Raw genomic sequence first — 18,260 nt, 5'->3', positions numbered from 1 at the left:
TCTGATCATCTTAGGACAAAATACCAGGCTTATTGATTTTACCTGAAGACCCTGCATGATGTAACCACTGCCTGGATTTCTAGCCTCTTCTCACAACTCTCTTCGTCACAACTCATTTCTCTTGTTCAAGGTGTTCCCATTATTGTAGGCCTAGAATACTCTTTCCCTTCTCCTCTGATCCATTTTGCCTTTCTTATTTCTACTCATTCAAAAATCTCCATTCATTTCCCAAACTGTCACTTACTTATTCATTCAATAAACATGTTTATCAGCCCAGTAAGTCTGTTAACCACCTCTCCAAACATGTCAATTATTTTCTGACTTGGTACAAAGCAGAGCTTTCCCCGACTAGGACAGAGCTTCAAAGACTTGACCTTCATTAAATACTTAAGGACGATGAGCAGACCACTCTTGCTGTACAAAGTATGGAACTGTTCAAGCTTTACTCAGTCTTCTCATCACCACAGCCATTAGCACTCCCAACTCTTGCCTGAAACAGCCATCAGTTGATCTCCAAAACCCTTTTTGCCTTCTGCCTATGCAGTCCTTCTTCTGCACACAAAATAATCTTTTTACAAACATATAATGCTTGCAAATCTTATTTCTAGACATGGGGTAAAATATGTGTTTTATTAACATTCTAAATCAACTTCAACGTGCTCTGAGGATTCATCCAAAACAGCTGGGGATATGTGATCTCCATCAGTCCTGGGGATTCTTTCTGTGCCCCAGGAAGGTAAATAGTCCCCAACTTTTGGGTCCCCTGCTCTTTACTTCACATGTGCTCACTCCCCAACCTCACATGGTCCCTCGGCTTCCAGCAGTTCCAAGGCTCTGTGCACACAGATAGAACACTCTTTGCCTTTCTAAGTGCATCCGGACACCACTTTCATTCTGAGGTCCCGCCAACTCTGGGTGGCGCTGGGAGGAATTAAACGATCACTTAAATTGCTAGAGGAAGCCCAGGTCTGCGGAACTCTCTAACCTCCCTTCTTGTCAGTCACTTGAACTGCTTCAACCTTGAGCCTTCACCAACCCTTCTGCTTTCAAAAGCTGAGGTTTTGGGAAGACCAAAGCCGGGAGAGGGTTTACCCCAGAGTATGGGTGCCCGCTATTTTTAGGCCAAGCCAAGTGCAAAACCTGGTTCTCTCCTGGAATGAGGTCGGGAAAAATACCAGTGGAGTGAGATGCAAACAACATCCCAGTAAAATATCCTGTCACAAATGCAAATGAGTTCTCGTGGATTCCATTCCGAAAACACATTAAGGACTTCTTGTTGACCTTGGATTAGCATGTAGTCTTTCATTGGTTTACAAAGGTTCACCCTCAGTTTGAAGCAGTAATTTCGGTGTCTTTGGCCAATCGGTACCCCAACTGTTACCGGACTGTGATGGAAGAACAGTGAGAAATGGAGGAAAGAAAAGAAAACACCACATCCACTGTTTACCGACTGTGTGTGTGTGCAGGCGTGTGTGTGTGCACATGCATGCACTTGTGTCAACTCTTTTGGAAGTTGGATCGCTGCTTGTGATTTGGGATCTATGCTTGAATCTATTTTCCCTGGCTGCCAAAGGGAGGGTGGGCTAGGAGCTGGGGTCTTTTCAGCCTAAATCATAGCACAGCATTCACTGAAAGAACACTCTAGGCGTGTGTTGAATGATAAATACTTCAACACATTTGCAGATTTAACTCATTTGTTATTTGACATTGGTTTGATAGATGATGAGAGATACATAGATAGATAGATAGGTAGATAGATAGACAGATACATCATTTTTCTTTTAATTGAATAATTGTTGGGGAGAAAAACCATAAGCCTATCCCAGCTGGTCAGCGCAAACATACGAAGAGAGATTATTGTTTGAAACTACGTAATAGCTCATGGAGTGCAGACAGGGGAATGTTGCAAAGGGAGGTAACCTGGCCTGTTTCCTAAATAAAAGCAATCTTTCTGAAGAATATGCTCTTCCCGGCCCCAGCCTCTGCCAGAAGCAAAGTGCTGGCTGCTAAGTCAGCAAACAGGGTGCACCCAAGGCCTTGGAGTGACTTACAAGGAGGAAGGTGGAAAGCGAAGAAGTGCAGGAAATGTCATCTGCACCTGCTTCTTGGCCCAACTCAAGACCCATTCTAATGTCAAGACAAGAAGGAGACAGCCACCAAAAACACCGATTTTTACCCAATTTAATTTATTTGATATTTGCCGTCCTCTCACTGTTGTATTATATTTGCATTTTGGGACGATGTGTGCAGAAAGAACAATATGTTACTTTAGATCTAACTAATCTAACCAAGTAAGTTTTCATTATAGCATCCGCACCACTTTTTGCCTGGTTTTACCTGTAATTTTGGGTAATCAGTAACTTCTTCTAGTGCATAACTTTATTTAATTAACTGTAACTCCTTTTAAGCGATGCCACCCTTCCTGGCTTTCCACGTCTGGGTCTTCTGCTGAGGACTGGACATCGGCTCAGTTCTCAGCTTCTCCATCCACCATCCAGGCTGCACACCTCTGTAGCGACTCAGCTTTTCTCTGAACTCAGATGTGTGACATCTCTTCTCCTATGATGCTTCTTGCTCGGCTCAAGCTTTTTGAATGTACTCTCTTTGGGTGTTGAGACTCTAGCTCATACTTTTTAAAATTTATTTAATAGCCTCTAGCCCCCCAACACAGTAATTTGCACACTCAAGTATTCAACACACATTTTTCTTTGTTTGTCTTCCATGACTATATCACTGTGGAACCAGAAAACCTGCTTCTACTCCTGATTCTGACACTGAAAATTTCAATATGTCCCAATTCTATAAAATAATAATAAGTCCCTTACATGTGACTAATGCGTGCGTTGTGTGTATGAAAGTGTTTTGTGAATTATCAATCCCCTCGACATGCTAGTATTAATTGCAGCAAGCAAATTCATGAACGACAGTCCTGCTTGTACTTCTATTAGGAAATATAACCATTTGTGGTTCCATAAATGATGCTGGATCTTGATGTCTCAGGTGGCATAGAAGACACACAGGAATCAATTAACCAGGGAGCGGCTGGAGCGAGGGCATGCCCTTTACTTCCCCCTGCACTGGGCTTCCAGTCAGGGCTCTTGGCAGAGGGACTGTCAGAAGAAGCTTAGTCCCACCACACAAAACGCAGTGGAGAGATTTCTGCAAAAGGGTTGCTACAGGCAGAATATTTTTGATCCCATTTTTTTACCGTGACCTAGATAGAAGGACATATAACCAAGAAAACTTGAGAAATTTTATTACCGTCCCTACAGATTCTGCTCTCAGGCACCCTGCTATTTACTTCCCCTCAAGACCAATCATCAGCTACAAATTGGTATGACTTTTGCTCTATTTTATTCATTCAAAATTTATAACCTGCCTACTTCCCAAAATGATTTTATAAGGCTTACAATGTAGTCCTACATACATATGGCTGTAGAAAAAGAAAGGAAAAATCAAAAACTTGAATTTATTTAAGAAGCCAGTCATTTTTCCTGAAATGTGTCCCTTTAACAAATACTCATTCCTGTTTGTTTTCACACAACAATTAAATTTTAAAATGGGTTCAATATCTCCTAAATAAGTACTTTTTAAAGTATCATAGGAACAAAAAAGTTTAAATATTGATTATATTTTAAAAGATAGTCAAATTTTATTACTGATTTGTCATTTCTTCCATATTTACTTAACCTTCTAAAAAATTTCAAATAATTTTTAACTTAAAGAAAATTTGCAAATATAGTACAAAAACTCCCATATATCTACTGTCTCTCTCTATATTACATATAATTATAGCTATCTCTATTTATCTATAATTTATATCTGTAAAATTGTTTTATTCTAAACCATTTGCAAGCAAGTTGCAGACATGAAGACCCATTTCTTGTGAAAATTCAGGGGAGGGGTTTCTTAGAACAGTTCTCAAAAACATAAAACTAAAGAGATGCAACAGTTCCATCTAATCCACAGACATCATCTGATTTTCAACAATCTGCCAATAACGGCTTTTACAGCAAAAGGATTCCATCTACGTGGACCTGATGCATTCAATCTTATGTCCCCTTAGTTTTCCCCAGTCTGGAAGAGTTAGTTTTTCTTTGCCTTTCATGAACTTCACAGTTTTGAAAAAACAGAAGCCAGTTTCATGTGCAGAATATTTTTCAGTTTGAGTTTGGTGCTCTTCGCGATTAGATTCGGGCTATAGATTTTGGCAAGACCCTCAAAGTGTGATGCTGTGCTCTTCCTAGGTTGTCTTGTCTTCAGGCTCGCTCTCAGACGTGCGGGGGAGCTGGCTCCTGCAGGATCTCGGAGGCTGACTCAGGGCATTGCCTCCCAAGACTGATTTCAGTGACATCACGCTGGTTGTTTGAAATCGCCGTGGTGGGACTATTTACACCACAGCAATTGCAATCCTACACATATCAAACTTTTTTGTTTGTTTGTTTGTTTTGAGAGCAGGTTTATCAGCACACCAAAGCAAACCATGTCCTGTTATTGGCGACCTTGAAATGACTGCTCAGTGAAGGTGGTCTCTGCCAGGCTTCACCACTCCGGAGTTACACCTTTCCTCCTTTGTAAAGAATTAGGATCAGGTGGGGAGAGGCCTGAAACTGTGAATGTCTATTTCTCATCAGAATTGTACCCATCAGTTTTAGCATCTATTGATGTTCTAGCCTGAATCATTTGTTATTATAACGGCTTGCCAAATGATGACTCTCTGATTCCGTCTTCCTTTTAGATTTATTAGTTTGCATTCTGCAAGGGAAAGGTTTCTCTTTCACTCATTTCATTTGTGCGTGTATCTATTTATATCAGTACGGATTCAGAAATTTCAATTTTATACAAAATGTTTCATCATGTATTTTTTTCCTGCCAGAGCCTTGGAGTCAGCATTTCTCCAAGAAGCACTGGTTCCTTTAAGGGGAGAATGGTATTAGAGAGATATTTAGAAACCCAGAATTGGGTCCTAGTTGAGTTCATTTGCTACTGGGGTGTTATTGTTTTACACTTCTCAAAAGACACATGTAGGAAATACGTACACACATACATAAACACACACATACAGGTACACACTTAAATTTTTATTTATGTTTATAACCATATATATTAAAATCATAAGTTCACACCAATATCTCTAATTCAAATCCAACACAACCAGGTCCATACTAGCCTTCCTCCTTTCCATTTTTGTAACTCCCTTCTCAAACATTGAGGAATCTGGTTCACATTGTCCTCAGTAACTATGTCCTCAGTTCTCATGTAACTACCCAACCTGCCAACTGTACCAGCTACCAGCTTGTTCAACTGTCTCCTTGCTGGGTCCCTAACTGTGCCAAGCACCTTCAACAAGTATATGGGAAAAGAAAGTTGGCCAAGATGGAATCTCAAAATTCATTCCGTCCCTCAATTAACTTCCACTGTGAAGACATCCTGCTGTGTCCACGGGGTCTTAAACCATTTGCTCTTCACAGCCTCAGGAGTCTGACTCGTAGTGACCTGCTACATTCTCATCTGCCCCCTACTTAATGGGAACAAAGCTTTCTCTCCTCTCATCTGTTTTCCAGTGTTCTTGCTCTAAGACTTCTGACACTGGAGAAACTACTCTGCAGAGAGAAGAGTTTTGTAGGAAATGCCCACAGTGAATGTTTTGTTGTAGTTTCTTTTGTTAGTGTTTGATGACCCTGACTCACAAAGACAACGGAATTGGTGCCATCTTACCCGAAAAGCTGCCCAGTCTCGGTGCGCTCATATCGCCGCCATCGTAGATCTCAAGAGAGTCCCAGTTCTGCTCTGTGGCGAAACTGAGGACTTGAATCTACCAAACAATAAAATCATTAATCTTTAGTTTTTGGTTTAAAGAAATTAGCCTGATCATAGGGGGTTTTCATAAAATTAAAAATATCTATGCAAAAGATAGATGGAACCCAAGAAAGTAAACCATGGAAGGACATCAAAAACTTCTACAAATGGCACTTTTGATAAATTTTATCCTAAAAATCTGTCATTTTTATTCCAAATATAGAGGCATGATTAGAAACACTTTGTAGAAATAGTAAGCCAAGAGAAAAAGCTTATGGTTTTTGTATTTACAATAGACAATACAAAAAGGAGGAAGCAAGCAAGAAAGAAACTCAAGGAGCTGGCTATGCCTGTTTACTTGCAGACTCTGGGCTGGAAGGAATTACCTGAATTCCTGATCCTTCTGTAACGATGATTTTCCAGATACAGTTTAAATTGTTACCATATGGCTCAGGGTAGCCCGGGGATAAAATTGTGCCTCTGCGCTGAGTGAAATTGCCACTGCAGGGGACTAGAAGACAAAACCGTAGTTAGTAGAAATAAACTACAGGGAAGGACAACATTAATTTGTTGTTTTGTGTTCTTTTACTGTGTAATCAGATGTTCAGAGAAATTTTACATGGACTATGTACTTTAAATGGCACTTTTAGCCAAGGTCTAATTTAGTCTATCTTTTAAATTAGCAATACCATTGATTATTATTTATTATACTACTAAGTTATAGATCTTGCATCTCAAAATAAATCTCTTCAAGGTCTCTTCAAAGGTACTGTATCTAACAATGGCATCTCTGAAGTGAATTCTGTTTAGAATAATTTATCTATACAGTTTAAAGAGCTTTGCAGAGTATTCTCTTCTATATGCAGACATGCAACTCCAAATGATATTAATGAGATTTATGTGCAAATCCAGATAGGGGAAGAGATGCTTAAAATGTACAAATGAATTCAAGTGCTAATCATGATCCCACTAGAGGTTCTTACACAAAATGAAACAAATAAACTATAACTAACAATGTCATTGTTATTCAGGCTGCGTTAACTTATTTCTTTTCAAAGCTTCATCAGCACAAATTTATTAAAAGGGCATTACACAAGTAATATAGCAAATCAACATTATAATGATTTTTCCCCAAAATGAAATTATGTTGTATACCCATGGCTTGAGAGTTGATGGCATGCTTAATAAGTATTGAGAAGGAAAACATGTTTCAGACTTGTTAATCTGATGAATTGTTTCACCAAACACAATAATTTTTAGGGTTTGGCTGCTACTCAATTGTTTCCAATAAAGTAAATTGCTCTTAAATCAGTCTAGAGCATGATCAACTTATGCAGACTGGACATGAGAGCTGAAAGGCAGCTCTTCAATACTGCTGTGAAGTTGGGATTGACGGCCTTGGGCAAGTCATCACCCTGTGTGGATACATGCTTACCTACACAGCTCGGGATTGTGTCGTTCCACTGAGCCAGAGCGTTGGGCACGGACTGACAGCGGATAGCCGTGGAGCCCTGAAGGAGGTACCCTGCGTTACACTCGAAGCGAACAATGGAACCTGCTGAAAAGTCAGATCCGATTCTCCTTCCATATCTGGGCTCAGGGACAGAGCTGCACTGGGTGTCACTGGTCCGAGGAACAGCTAGAGGCAAGCATACAACATGGCCATCTGTATCTCCAGCAGGAAGCTATTTCCTTGGAAAAGATCTGAGATGAGTCTAGCGAGGGGGCTTACGTTAACATGGAAACTCATAATGCCTTTCACAGTCTCCATAGGGAATGACCTGGGGAGCACTTTCCCATCTACATTTCATCCTCTCATCAACCCTGAGGACCACCTCACGTTCTCATTTCAGTTGAGGAAAACCTGGCACAAGGAGAATTGGTGCCTTATGAGGATTCAATGACATTCAGGCAATTAAAATTAATTAAGCACCCAAATCATTGTGCTAGTGACAATGAGATGACTGAGAACTTGTACTTTTACTCGAAGACCTCAGAGTCTAGTGAGAAAAACCACTATGTAAAGGATTATTTATAACTGGTCATTTTGGATACAACAACAAAATCAATAATAGAACTATCATATGATCCAGCAATTTCACTTCTGAGTATTTACCCAAAAAAATTGAAATCGGGATGTCCATTGCAGCATTATTCACGAATAGCCAAATTATGGAAACAATTTAAACGTCCATCAATGGAAGAATGGATAAAGAAAATGAGGCATATATGTACAATGCAATATTATTCAGTCTTACAAAAGAAGGAAATCCTGTCACTTGCAACAACATGGAAGAAACCTAGAAGACACTATTCGAAGTAGAATAAGCCAGTAACAGAAGAGCAAATACCGCATGATTCCATTTATACTAAGAATCTAAATAAGCCAAACTCATGGAAACAGAGAGCAGAACGGTGGTTACCTGGGTTTGGGGAGGATGGGGAATTGCTGTTCAACGGGCTTAAAATTTCAGTCATGCAAGATGAATAAGTTCTATAGATCTGTTGTGCAATATCATGCCTATAGTTAATACTGTATCATACACTTAAAAATGTGTTTATTTTTAACAATGATTTAAAAGATTTAACATGAGAGGGTAAATCTCATGTTACAATAATAAAAAAATGTACTATGGGAAAACATACAATTAAAGTATTTATTCTATATGGAAAGACTTGGGAGGGAACAGAAGAGAGAAATTGTTTGGATCCCACCACTGGAAGCAGACCTAGTAGGAAAATTCAGCCTATCATCTTGTTCCCAGGGTCTTCTCATTTGACCAGCAATTCTCCATGGTAGGAGGTGGTCATGGCAGAACAGCTTTGGCGTGAGGGGAGCAGCTCTGACACCTGTCACCTGGTAGCTGCCTGGTGCTGAGAGCTGGGCCATGCTGTCCTTCTGTTGATCATACACAATCTCTGAGACCACTATGTGTTGGTGCCCAAGCACAGACAGTATCGGGAACTATGCAATCCACAAAAAAGACCAAAAATCCCCTCTCCCAATTAACATGAGTAACCACCTCTACTAATGGTAGTTGTAGCCCTGCTCTGTTCCTTCTACCTCCTAGGTAAAAATTAAGATGCTCAACAACTCAATGACCCCTCGACACCATCCAATCCAAAGAAAATCATACTGCCTTTAATCTTGCCCTATATCACCTGGCACAAGCCCAAATCCTATAACCAGTCCCTCCTGGAACTCTCTTTTTGAGACATCTCCAGGTTCTCTGTGCTGTGTGATCTTCATTGATGCAGAGAGGAAGAACCCAGGTTTGTTTGATTACGGTGTGTTCTTATAGTCTTTGGATGGTGGGCATTGACAGTGAGCCTCATTCCAACCTGGGAAGTGAGAGATCTACTTAAGTTGCACATCAGAATTTACCAGCTGTAAGAGATGTTTCTGTTTCTTAAAAGGGGCATGGTATAAAGTTTGAAAAATACTCCATCTAGCAAACCAACTCCTTGAGAAACAGATCCACCAGGTGTGTACTTTGGAAGTGCATATTTTGTTTTTTCCCCTGCAGTTAAAGTCAGTTTGTGTTTACTGTCTCTGGGATCCCATTTCTCTTAGTCCCTGTATTTCTTCATTCAAAAGCACAGCCTTGTGAGAGAAAGTGATCACAGACTCATTTTCTTTTAAAATAATCCTTCTGTCTTCACACTGCTTTTCCTAACACACTGGTCCCATGTTCTGAACTGAACATGAACAATGACAGACATCATTGGGTAATTGCTGGTAAGGAAGCAATTCTCTGAGAATGGAAGTCAGGAGACTATTTTGATTAAGCTCTGTTTCAATCCAGTGTTGAAATATTTTCTATTAGAAGGCAAAAGTTAATAAAATTGTACACCATCTAAGAGCTATAGTTGGAAAAATTAATGATACATCAGAATTGCTATTTTCTATAACTAAAAGCAGAATGCAGAATAACTATAATATTTCTATTACAATAAAATATTGCTTAAAACCTCTATTCGTCATATTTGTATGTCTGAGTATTTTGTTACAGTTGAATAGTAGTGTGAGAGCAAAAAATAAATGAATGACACTCCATGGAACATTCCACGCTCAATTATCGAGTATTCTTTTTACAAAACTGGAGAAATAGCTCCCGTGGCAATTTTTCTACTTGTCCTGAATTACTTGGAGAGCATCCGCTACTTGTGGCAGATGTGCCACACTTATCTAAGGAGCCTCAAACACAGCAGCCCCCATCTGTGTGTTTCCAGGGTATTGCCGTCATTCCAGGTTCCTACGGATGAGGAGAAACACAACCTGAAGGGTAACATGGATACACGTCACCATTACACCTTTCTGCATGAACTTCATAGTTGTCTAGTTTCAAGAAAGATAACAACAAAAGAATAATACCTGCATTTGGATGAAATTATGGAGGACATTTTTTAGAGGAAGACATTTGCAAAATGAAGAGAAGAGTTCACTTTTAAGTACAGTCATGTGCCACATAACGATGTTTCAGTCAACACAGACCACATATGTGATGGTGCTCCCATAAGATCAGTCCCTTGGAACCTAGGTGTGTAGTAGGCTCTATCATCTAGGTTTGTGTTAGTACACTCTATGATGTTCACACAATGATGAAATCACCTAACAATGCATCGCTTAGAATGTATCCTGCCATCAGGTCAGGCAATGTGTGAATGTATCTGAGAAAGCGGGACAGAGGAAAGCCATGAAACTGAGACATCAAACCTCCAAGTAACATCTAGGGAGGAAAATCAAACCATGCTCCCTAACTTTTCCCTCTCAGCCCAACCTTGGTTCTTGCCCTTTACCTGGAGGTTTCAGGCAGCATCAGAGAGAAATTCCATTCTCTGTGGTAATTACACTCTATCTTTTAGTAAATGTTTCACACTGCTGTAAAACAAAATTGAAATGAGCCCAGTGGAATGTGAACAGGGAGTGAGGTCAGCCTGGAAGAGAGGTGACCAGCTTCTCAGACCGGCAGATTGAGGGGGTTCAGAGACCGGGTGCTACTCTCTGGTGCTTTTGCAACACTGAAAATTATGGTTCTTTTTTAGGGGAAAACAAGAACATAATGTGATAAAATCCTCCCTCACCTTCGCCACCACAAGTGCTCTAAGCCACAGACATGTGCATGTGGTTCTTTCATGGCACCTCTTTTAGAGCAGAGGTAGCAAAAACAACAACAGTAATAATAAAATAAAGCTCAATGCAGGCAGGAATACCTTGCAATATCTAAGAGAGGCAGTCTTTCCTATTTCGTTTAGTGACTGAGGGACATTTTTTATTTCTCAAAATCATTCTGGTCTATCAGTTGAAAACTCTGATTCAACAAGTCATTACTAGTCAATGAATTCAAACCAATATGACTGAATTATGAACAAAACTTGATGCTCAATCTTCTCTGTAAACAGTATGCATTGTATAAGCTCTTGATACAAAATGTGAACTTCTCAGATGTGGAAAACCAACTAAGTCTTATAATTTAAACCACCTAAAAAGAGATGAGGCCTGGGGAACATCCACAAACACACGTCTTTGCATGTCCAGGAAGGACCTCAAGCAAAGAAATTCTTACTGTCAATTCTTCTTACACAAACTTAGAAAAGCATTTCCATGTTTCTTGCTCTGTTTATTTTATCTGTTTATTTTAATGCTAAAAAGAGTGAGTCTTGACAATAGGAAGATGCTGGACGAGGAAAGCCCTGAGCTAGTGACTCTGTGAGACTAGGCAGCTGGAAGCTGGGAGGAAGGATGCTGTTCAGAGGAGTCTGGGAGATGAGAATCAAGGTTAGAGTCCATGACTCAGCAAGCGTGACTAGGAAAGACAGAGATGCAGACAAGTGGCATTTGTAAGTTTTGCACTAGGGGGAGGTTTGATACAAAAACATGGCTTTCCTCTCCACTTCACATATTCAGTAAGCCTACATGGCTTACTAATTTGGGTGTGAGTGAATTATTTTGAGGGAATTGAAAGAGGTGTTGAATTCCACATTGAAACACACAAGAAAAATATACTAAATGTGGAAACAGCCAGGCATAAACATAAAACAATTAAAATAATAGTATATTGATGAGACACCATCAAGCACCAGGTTTGACACAGACACATTCAAATCACATGCACAGACAGAGCGGAGTGGGAGAGGGTAGTGTAGACGGTGTTCGACTCCTCTGCCATAAATTAGCATGTGACTCTATAAGCAGGAAAGGAGAGAAGAATATCTGCTCTGCCTTGGATGGGCTCTGTGACCACACAGACTGGTTCTTGTGCTAATTCCAGTGTTGCCGAGGTTGATTCTAGTATTAAAAGTGTGTATTTGGGGCTGAAAGAAGAAAGGCTCTAAATGCAATATAACTACTTCATAGAATAGAATCAAAGCTCTATTCTTGTTTTTTTTTTAAGATTGGCACCTGCACTAACATCTGTTGCCAATCTATTTTTTTCCTTCTTATTCTCCCCAACGCCCCCCCACCCCCGGGACGTACTTGTCTATTCTAGTTGTGAGTGCCTCTGGCTGTGCTCAAAGGTCTATTCTGATATTGGGAGAAACAGACTGTGCTGAACTTAAGAAATAGTAGTTGAGCTCCCATCGTGGAGGGTTTCTGAGGGCAATGCGATTCTTGATTTTGCGTTGACCTAAGAATACACTGACTTTAAGGACAATATATTTTCCACCACATGTAGCCACAGTAGGTCTGCCCGTCTCCAGGTCCTGGAGCTCAGGAAGTGGAGAGAAGGCTACGGGATCCCCCGCCATGAACATTCAGGGAATTCCTGGGAACCAGGGAATGGGGTGGGGACAATTTCTCCTGAATGCCTGAAAGGAAGTCTAACAAGCTGTTGGAACTTGCTCATGTTTGAAAGCAAGAATAGCGCTCCTCCTGTGTCTTCAGGAAGGCTGGTTTACAGGAAAAATGTTACGCTTGTCCAGAACTGAAATGTTAGAATGATTATAGAGACTCTCGTGTTTCAGGAGGAGAATAATTAGATTGTTTTCGTAATACAGTTTCGCCATAACTTTTGCTTCTAAATTCCATTTGACTATCACAGAGCTGAGGTGAGTGGCTGCTGAATCAAAGGCTAACGCAAGATTGACCTGGGAGGCTGATGCTTGAGCCACCGCTGTAAAAGGTGCCCATTGTCTCTGAAATAACCTAAGATCACCTGTCAGCCTCCATCCATACTACTTCTTGCATAACCATGACCTGTGAGTTCTGCTGCTCCTCTCCTCCCAGAGAAGATAACGTCCTGCGGTGTTTATTAAATAGCACCAAACAGCCAAACCAAGCTCCTCACAGGTGCTGAGTCATCACGGACAAACAAAGTCGAGGCATATTTAAAGCACTGTAATGTGAAGAGTTACCCCATTAGCCTTCTTTGGGGTGCCCCTGGTCCTAACTCGCTCTCTTTTCTCCTTCACACTTTTCAAATGTACCCTTCTACTCCCAAGGTGCATGAAAACCAAACAAACAAATAAAAAACAGCAAAGACATAAGTTATTTAGGATTCTTTAAAAAAAAAAAAAAAGAAAAGAAAAAGAAAACTCGGTCTGGCCCGGTGGTGTAGTGGTTAAGCGCGCACATTCCGCCTCAGCGTCCCCAGGGTTCATTGGTTCAGATCCCCAGTGCGGACATGGCACCTCGTGGCAAGCCATGCTGTGGTAGACGTCCCACGTATAAAGTAGAGGAAGATGGGCATGGATGTTAGCGCAGGGCCAGTCTTCCTCAGTAAAAAGAGGAGGATTGGCAGATGTCTGCTTAAGGCTAATCTTCCTCAGGAAAAAAAGTTAAAAAAACCCCCAAAACCTCTATACTTCCATTTCTTCACAAGATCAGAAAGATGGTAACATCCTCATTATCAACATCTCCACGTCATTAACCAGGATGGCATGGAAGGGCCGGGAGCAGAGGGCCAGAGAAGCCCTCTTGGCACACCTGGGTCATATGCAGCTCTTCTGCATCCTGATATTGCTACACCTATTTTTCACTGATGTCTCTAACAGCTCTTTATAACAGACTGTCTGTCTGTTAACGAGGGTGAGATATCCTATAACTGTGGAAGTCATAAAGTCCCCGTGCAATTTTAAGTTTTAATAACTTATGAAAGAATGAAGCGGTAAGTGGTAGATGAAAGCATTATTCAGAAAGTTTTCATACAACAGAGTTCAAATCATTTCTAGGCTTCTGTATAACTAGTGTCTTTCAGAAGGCAATGTTCAATTTAACTTTTCTTACGTATTGGAAACCTTCCCAGCTGTTCCTGAGTGATTTATAAATTGCATTCATGATCCTACTGCTTTCCCTCAGAAGGATAGTGCTTTGATAAAAAGACATCAATTTTTGCATAAACTCACTGTAGGAACAAAGCAAGAAAAGGAGGTATATTGGAACTTTATAAAATATTTAAGCTATCAGATTCATTGTATATTCTTAAATACAAGGAAGATATATTCCTTTTATAAAGAATTTTTTCTTTCTACTTTTCTGTATTTCATACATTTTAATGATAATACAATGTTACTTTAAGCCAAGAAACTTAATTTTCAAAATCCTGACTTCCGAGAATAACATTTGAAAATAGGATAGACATTGAGTCGTTTGCCTCAGAGATTTTTTTGATGGTTTGACTGATTTTCTAATCTTCATCAAAAATCAAAGAAATCCCCTTATCAAGGCGGACAATGCCAGTAACTTGAATTTTTCCAGGACAAAAAAGGCACTTAAATCAAGTGGTCCAGTTTCTTTACATGTCATGCAAACTCACTTTGGTTTGTAAATCTGCTTCTGCAAAGTAATAGAGAATTTATTTGAAGAAAATCAGGTCTGGGTACGAGCTAAGTTGCCTAAACTGGCCATCAGCCAATAAAGTCTATTAAAAAAAATCCTTTCATTATTTATGTTTTAATAAAAGATATAATTTAGAACAATGTAACTAATTTTAATCCAACAGCATCACCATTCAAGCAATTGCTGCTGAAACTGTATTGGAGATATTTTCCCTCCCATTTGCCTGTCAAATATTATTCTTAGTCTCTATCCATTATTTTTCGAATCGTCTTATTGCTGAACACTGAAAGGTTGTTACAGGAAATGTGTTGAGGGCATGCATTTTATAGTGTGAGATTATTAGAAATGTGAATGACATGATAGATTGTTATTCTCCAGAATTTTGTGAAAAATATGATGCTGTGAAGCATGTTTCCTGGACAAGTCTTTATTAAAAGAAAGAGACCATGACTGGTAGGTGATTCTCCTCCACTTCTGAAGAAAATATGTAAAAGCAGCCCGCAATCTAACTAGTCTCAAGCAAAACTGAGACCTAGACAAACTGAGAGACCTTGCCTCTTATTTGTGAACACACAGTTCATGTCTGAAGATGACAATCGCTTCAGAATCTCACTCCATACAGTCGTTACAAGCTAGAGCCGAAGACTTGCTCTGTGCTCCTAAAAGTGTGCGCAGTTCACACAGCACTGTTGCAAATCCATATGAAGAATATACAAGACGAAAGCAAACCCTAAATTCAAAATTTCTATAAATATAAAGGTGTCAACGTGCCAAAAGTTAATAGGACACAAACTAAATACAATAGGGATCTAGTTAGACTAACAGAAGCCTGGATGGTAACTGGGGTTTTGTTCGGTTTTGTTAAACTGCCTTTTCAATCAGTGACTGGGAAATGTATAATGTATCTTAAAAATATTTCATTAAAACAGTTACTAAAACATAAACTACTATGAAATATTTTACTTAATTAGATAAAGTATTATAACACACTTGAAATCATTTTGCAAAATGTGAAGGTAACATACAAAGGTAATTTGATCAATATTTATCTCCTGATAATGCCAGATAAAGGAGGTGTTATTGCATCTTTGTAGTATAAATATCATATTTAAGTGTGAAAAGGAATATTTTAATAGTTTTATTAAATATTTTTATTATAGATACATGAGTACCTTCAATTTCTTAAATATTTAAAAAGCGCAGCTCAGATATTTTCTGTGCTTTAGCTGAAACCAGTGGTATGTGCTGCGAGAGGAGAAACTGAAGAAGGCTGCAGAGTGACATTTACCTTGATAGACGAAGTGGAACCCGCGGGCAGATGCTCCGCTCTTTGCGCTGAATCGGAGCAGAATTTGATTTGACGTAGCCAAAGGCAATGTTTCACCTAGGGAAAAACCAGAAAGCAAAATACAAAGAACTAACACATGGGATTCATAAAATACACAATGCTGTGGTAGACAATAATATTTTGGAAAATAATTGTTCACTTGGAGTTTCATGTTTCATTTTCGAACTTTTATAAAATTTCGCTTTCGGGTTTAGGACCCAAACACCTTGTTTCTGTAAAGATTTGAAAACTCTATTCTTTCCTCTATATTCTATTAAAATGTGATTTTCATCATTATCTCATTTATGCTTTCTTTTGAAGAAAGCACTGATAATAGCTCTATTAGTTGATAATGTGGGAAATCAAAGTTTTGGGTGAATCATTGAGTCAGATCACCTTTATTATATATAACTGCTTGCTAGGATTTTACTTGAAATTAAGAAAATGTCTCTGAAACCAAAGCTGATTAAAGAAACTAAAGGATTCAAAAAGAGGCTCGTGAAATATATTTTTCACCTTTTAAAGTATACATACAATACAGAAATGGTCTCTCTCAAGTACTGCTGAGAGGTGTGTGAATGGCATACACTTTTCAGAGCTGAATTTGCTAGTACATATCAATATTTTAACCGTGTATCTTCTGATGCTTTTCTAGACATCACATCATTGGACCCTGGTAAAAAGTAACAGACACAGGTCTTAAAACCTTTGATAAATAGTAGTGAGGAACTGGAAATAAGCCAGTTGTAACCTCGGTTGGCCAAAGCCTGTGATGGGAGTAGATGACTTGACCTGCTTGGGTAAATGATGAAAATGTAGCAGGGGTGCAAATAAGGTCTACGTCGCTGTCAGGGGTGGAGTTAAACAAATCGGGCTTCATTAATCAGTCTGAACACTATTCAGCTCTAATAGCAATTACATTTGGTGTATATTTATATTCTTTATAGAGAAAGACCCCTACATGTGATTTTAAGTGGGAGTATGGGATAAAAAACAAGTTTTGAGATAATATCCCCTGTTTTATGTATGTGTATATGCATATGCACCATACATGTGTGGGTGTAATGGGTCTCTGTGTGATGTATTTAAAGTCTGAGTCATTTAAACCAAGATGTTAATAGCGTTTATCTCCAGGAGGAAGATTCTAACACATAGAATAGAAAATAAAACACGCAAGATGGTTTATTACCCCTTCTTTTTGATGTTCTCCTTTTTGGTTGCGATGGATATCATATTTTCTACAACCTTCTTAAGTAAAATGATAAAGGCAGGCAGTTTTATACATGAGATAAAAATACACTTGAAATTTTAAATCAAAAATAAGATCTCACTAAATAAGTAAGCAAATTCAAAGACGATTAAATTCCTCCTTTACACACAGACACACATGCAAATAGACAAGTTTAAAATTAGTCACCCTAGCTGTGTAAATAGAACTAAAGACAAAATTCTTTGAAAGTTTACCTGAGTGAGACCCAGAGAGCGAGCTGAGCAGTCTGGCCTGTGGGTGTGTTCCGTCAAATAATTCTGCCAAGTCATTCAGGGCCGTCTGGAAATAGGCAAACTGTCCAAACAGCACTGTGACACAAGGGGGGCGGGGGTGGGCACAACACGCTTTCATAAGAAAGAGAGGCTGAGATTTTTGTGGTACTTCATATTTACGGATTCCCCCCAGATATCATGATTCTAAGAATCCTGTCAAAAATAAATATTAACTTACTTTCTCTGTTTGCTAAAAGTTTTTAGCTACTTAAACAATTTTATTTTGCTTCTTGATCTTCTTGATCTTGACACTTAATACAAAGCATGCAATTACCGTTCCCTGTATAGTTTCAACATTGAATGAAGATTCTTTTTTCTTTTAATAAATATACATTGGAATGGTGGAAGAGTAATCATAACGCTGTCCTATTTATTTTAGAGTAACTGATGACATTTTATTCAACGAACAATAGGCATAGGGATTAAAACATCTGTTGGCTTTTACAGCATGCTAATTTAAAATTCTTCCCCTAAGATTATCATAATGCCAAATTCATAGGAACTCATTGCAGTTTAAACCCATGATTCAGCAACATCCTATAGGAATTGCTTATTGCTATTCCACTCTTCAATTTGATTTATCCTGTAGGTTAAGTTGCAAGAACACGCCTCCTCTAGGTCGAACATAACCACGCATTTCACTTCTTCAAATTTAATCAGTGTTTGTGTGCTCAAATTGTTCATGCATAGGTCCTTTACAATTATTTAGAAAAACTTGTGATTTAGTTATTTATTTACAAGCAATGAACAACTAATTCTTACTTATGTGTAAAGTTTACACTAAAATCATTTTGAACAAGAAATGGAGGTCTG

At 39.0% G+C, this 18,260-nt stretch overlaps 1 protein-coding gene across 2 annotated transcripts in view; it reads right to left on the bottom strand.

Annotated features, from left to right (window-relative positions):
* The window catches only part of CSMD1 (CUB and Sushi multiple domains 1), a 1,835,848-nt gene that overhangs the window by 223,481 nt on the left and 1,594,107 nt on the right, over positions 1-18,260 (bottom strand). For both annotated transcript variants that reach the window (XM_044760557.2, XM_070499942.1), the window contains 5 exons: positions 17,370-17,483; positions 15,867-15,962; positions 7,235-7,438; positions 6,186-6,310; positions 5,719-5,815 (listed from right to left, as the gene is read on the bottom strand). In XM_044760557.2, the coding sequence (XP_044616492.1) occupies positions 5,719-5,815; positions 6,186-6,310; positions 7,235-7,438; positions 15,867-15,962; positions 17,370-17,483 (636 nt within the window). The remainder of the gene's footprint in view (positions 1-5,718; positions 5,816-6,185; positions 6,311-7,234; positions 7,439-15,866; positions 15,963-17,369; positions 17,484-18,260) is intronic.

The sequence above is a fragment of the Equus asinus genome, chromosome 27, assembly GCF_041296235.1.
Source record: "Equus asinus isolate D_3611 breed Donkey chromosome 27, EquAss-T2T_v2, whole genome shotgun sequence".
NCBI classification, from domain to species: Eukaryota; Metazoa; Chordata; class Mammalia; order Perissodactyla; family Equidae; genus Equus; species Equus asinus.
This window is presented reverse-complemented; position numbering and strand designations above follow the sequence as displayed.